Raw genomic sequence first — 4,529 nt, 5'->3', positions numbered from 1 at the left:
TTGGGCACGAATATATGCTACGGCTGCATAGGCATTCTCGCTAGCGTCCACAAAGACGTGTAGCTGAATGTCTTGGCTTTGGCACGCCAGTTGATAGCATCGTGGTATTCGAATATCTCCAATTGAGTTGATGTGCAGCGTCCATTGTGCCCACATTTGACGTTCTTCATTTTTAATAGGTTCATCCCAAGAGACACCTGATCGCCACACATCTTGTAATATTATTTTGGCATAAATGAGGTAATTACCCAAGAACCCTAAAGGATCAAAAATTTGCATAATAACACGTAGCATTCGCCTTTTAGTTATGGGCTCTCTTTCGCCAGTTAAATCTGAGGTAAATTTCTTTATAAAAGTGAATTCATCAGTTTGCGGAAGCCACCACATTCCCAGAATTTTTTCGTGTTCTGGTTCGGAAGGCTGAATACATTTTTTAAGCTGTGCAGTTTTACCAGTTAGACTCTCTAGTACATAAGCTGAATTCGAAATCCAATTTCTCATTTCGAATCCTCCCTCTTTATGGATGTCTCTGACAGCTGTTGCTAAAGCAATCAATTCCTCTTCTGTTTCGCAACTATGTAGCCAATCGTCTACAAATGTATTTTCGATTATGGCAGCCACCGCAGTGGGGTATTCATCGACAAATCGGTTTGCGTTCTTGTCTTTAACATAATTCGCAAGCGAGGGGGAACAAGAGGCACCAAAAGTCATAACCTGCATGCAGTAAACATCAACTTCTCTTGAGGGCTCACCTTCTCGCCACAAAAACATCTGTGAAAATTGATCTTCCTTTATTATCTTAATTTGGTGGAACATTTCTCGGATATCGCCGCACACCGCAATTGGCTTTTCCCGAAATCTCAACAGTATTCCAATTAAAGACCTTAGTAAATCGGGGCCTTTAAGAAGACATGTATTTAAAGAGATATCGTCAACTTTGGCGGCGGCATCCCAAACTAATCTCGTCTTATTTTTATTAATGTTTGTTACGGTGAAGATCGGTATAAACCACGATTTGCCTCCTATTGTCGCTTCACCTTTTTTAAGTTTTCTGACGTAACCCTTTTCTTCGTACTCTCTTATTTTGTCGACTAAAAAGTTTTTTAAGTTTGGCTCTTTCAACATTTTGCCTTCCAAACATTTCAAGCGCCGCATTGCCATAGGAAAAGAATTGGGTAGATTAAATTCACTATACCTCCACAAGAGACCTGTTTGCCATCTTTTCTCTTCATAGCAATATGTTGTAGTTGTCTCCATGATTTGTAGAGCACGCTCGTCGTCTCGCGAGTGTAAAGCTTTCTTCAAAGGGGTAACCCCGACCGCATCTAAAGAGAAGTAATGTCTCATTAGCTCATCCATTTTTTCTGCCTCTTGCTGAGAGTTTAGACAATCGCAAATGTGGAATATATTATTTGATACAAAACCTTTGGCGTTCCTTCGTCCATACACTGCCCATCCCAGCCTACACTTCACAGCCATTAGCTCACTGTTCTCGCTTTCACAAATTTCTAAAGGGGCCCCAAGTTTTGCATTGTCAAGACCTATAATCATTCTCGGCCTGACTTGAGAATACGGCTTTAGTGGCAAGTTACGCAGATATTTACAAGATTCTATCATTTTTGGCTCAAGCGACTGTTCTGGAAGATCTAAGCTTTCGATAGTTCTAACATTCTTTAAATCATATTTTTGGTATCCGGGGTCTTGCGAGGAAATCCTTAGCGTAAGAGTTTTTGAGTGTGGATAGCATTTGCTGATGTCTCCCGTCCATCGAAGACATAACTCTTCTGAGGGTCCGTCAATATCGAGCTCCGCAGCGATTTCACTTTCCATCAGTGTGCACGCTGCACCTTCATCGATGAGAGCCCAGGTATTAATGCTCTTTTGCTTGCCGTACAAAGTTATGGGAACATATCGAAAAACTGCCACCTTTTGTTGCTTATTATGGAATAGGACAGCTGTTTCTGTGCTTTTAGATACATCCAATTTTGGTTTTTGACTCGAACTATTTTCATGGAGAAGAACATTATGGGGCAATTTGCAGTCATCAACACCACAGGCCTTTTTAAAATAGCATCGTCGAAGCGCATGCTTTCCAAAACAGCTAAAACACAATTTGTTTCTTCTAACAAATTCCCATCTTTCTCCAATTTTAAGGGAGCTAAATTGTGGGCAATTCGCAAGTTTGTGTTCATCGCTGCATTTAAGACACAGCGCATTACGTACATTTTCGGTTGCCTGACTCCCGTCTTCTGAATGCGATGAACTATTATTTTGGGTTTGAACACCGTGAAACATTACACGCTCTTTCCCCTGCCTTCGATTCGTCTTGTTTTCTCCATTGTCATCATACTTAAATCCAAACGTTGTCACCTGGCTGGCACATGTCGCTAAATTGAACAACCATTGATCAAACGAGAGAAGATTCACCCGACCACAAGACAAACTATGACGACCCCATTCGAGTTTCATACTAGATGGCAATTTGGAAAGCAAATCATTTAGCAGCATCGGGTCTACCAGGTAGTCGTTGAGTCCAATTGCGTGAATTATTGAGCAATAATTTTGAACTGCAAGAGCTAATGAAATTAAGGTGTTTAAATTGTCCAAACGAACCTTTGGTTCTTCTCGCAATTTTGTTTGAAGAGTTTGGTGTATGACGTCAGGTCGGCCAAATAACATTTGCAATGTACTTATCGCGAGACCAACAGTGGATGGCATCATTAATTTGCCCCTTACTGCTTCTAGAGCTGGACCTTTTAAGCACTTTTGAAGCCTAATTAAATTTTCCTGATTGGTAAATCCACATCGTTCTGTTGATTGCCAATAATTTGTTATAAAAACAGGCCATTCTTCTGGCCGACCGGAGAATATCGGCAAATCTTTTGACATAACATGTCGAGCAGCGATCTGCGATGACGTCATTGAAACATTCATCGGTACAATGTTATTGATTTGAGTGTTGTTGTTTAAAAAAGTGTCTGATGACGTCACGGTTGGCTGTGCATATGCAGTAGACAGAATGGGCTGAGAAAATATGGGGGTTGTATCAAACATGTTGGGGTTCGACAAGAAGTTAGCACTGTTTGAACTGACATATGCACTTGATGCGAAGGTTTGTATTGGCGGTTGCGTCAGAGCAGCAGAGAAATAGAGACTTGGTTGCAGAATATTTGAAGATGGATTTCTCGCGACGCTGCTTGCGTTATGACAAACTATGTTGTTGTTGGCATTAAATTCAACTATTGGAACTGGTTCTTGTATGCAATTGTTGGAGGGAGAAGACTGATAATTTTTACCGTTATTAATTTGGGTTGAACTTAAAAAATTATGTTCTGACAACCTGTACATTGTCGCATTACTTGTACTTTGCATTTTATTGATGGATGTGGAAATTGGCAGACCCTGGAAATTATTTATATACGAAACATGCGACTTACTTGGATGTGGTATACATGGGGGGAATTCGTAATTTACCCCTGACACTGGAATTGTTGGCTGCCCAAAAGGTTTATTGATGTACGCAAGTTTAGGAACAGCACCTCCGGTGGGTGTAGTGTCGTCGAATGCAATTGTGCTGAAGGCAGATGCGGTGTCGATGGAAGCTGGTACAGTGTCATTTGAAGCAGCAGCGGTGGTCAACGTCGAGTTACAGGTGGTGGCATCACCGAGGGGGGAAAATACATCAGATGGACAGTTAGCGGCTGGTATGTTGTTGGTGTTTGGCACCGGCGGACTTGATAAAACAATTGGCTGAGGCTCCTTCTCTTGATTTTCCATGACAAGTCCGATTGGCACACACGGGCAAACACTCCGACAGAGATATCAAACACAAATATTTTAGGATATTGCGAGATGTAGCGCCCAGGCTAGGAAAACACTTATTTTGAGTGATCCAAACTGATTTTATTTCAATTGGTGACAACACTAAAATCTAAAATTCATATATATATTTAATTCACGCTTAAATGTAACTGTTCACGGTGTCATCTTACATTTGTGTTTGGCTGGGGCTTAGTCTGGCGCACTTCTCTCAATTTGTTTGGCAATATTAAAAAAATACTTCCTACTAGCAATGGTTGACGACCATTCACATGTAGATTCATCTGCAAAAGGACAGAGTCATCGCTGATTGCCTATGACAGATGCTCAGCTAGTCGAGTACCAGATTGCCAAAAATGAGATGACGTCTTGTAATCATATGCGTAGTTAGTGGGCAGAGTGCATAATTAGTGCACCACGCAACAGTACAGTTGTTGGAAGTCATACCAAAACGATATATGTATGTAAAATTTCAATCAAATTGAATGAGAATTCCGCCCTCTTAAAGCTCAAGAAGTCTGATCGAGAGATCGCTTTATATGGCGGATATATCAGGTGATGGACTGATTTAGAACATACTTGGCACAGTTATTGGAAGTCATTCCTTAACGATATGCTCAAAATTTAAGCCAATTCAGATAAGAATTGCACTCTCTAGAAGCTCAAGAAAACTAATCGGTAGATTGGTTTATACGGCAGCTATATCAGGT

General features: G+C 40.9%; 1 protein-coding gene across 1 annotated transcript in view; it reads right to left on the bottom strand.

Annotated features, from left to right (window-relative positions):
• The window catches only part of LOC131996913 (uncharacterized), a 4,304-nt gene extending 527 nt beyond the window's left edge, over positions 1–3,777 (bottom strand). The window contains exon 1 of the mRNA XM_059367112.1: positions 22–3,777. Within this exon, the coding sequence (XP_059223095.1) occupies positions 22–3,777 (3,756 nt within the window). The remainder of the gene's footprint in view (positions 1–21) is intronic.
• Between the last annotated feature and the right edge of the window lie 752 nt (positions 3,778–4,529).

This window comes from Stomoxys calcitrans, chromosome 4 (genome assembly GCF_963082655.1).
Source record: "Stomoxys calcitrans chromosome 4, idStoCalc2.1, whole genome shotgun sequence".
Classification (NCBI taxonomy): Eukaryota; Metazoa; Arthropoda; class Insecta; order Diptera; family Muscidae; genus Stomoxys; species Stomoxys calcitrans.
This window is presented reverse-complemented; position numbering and strand designations above follow the sequence as displayed.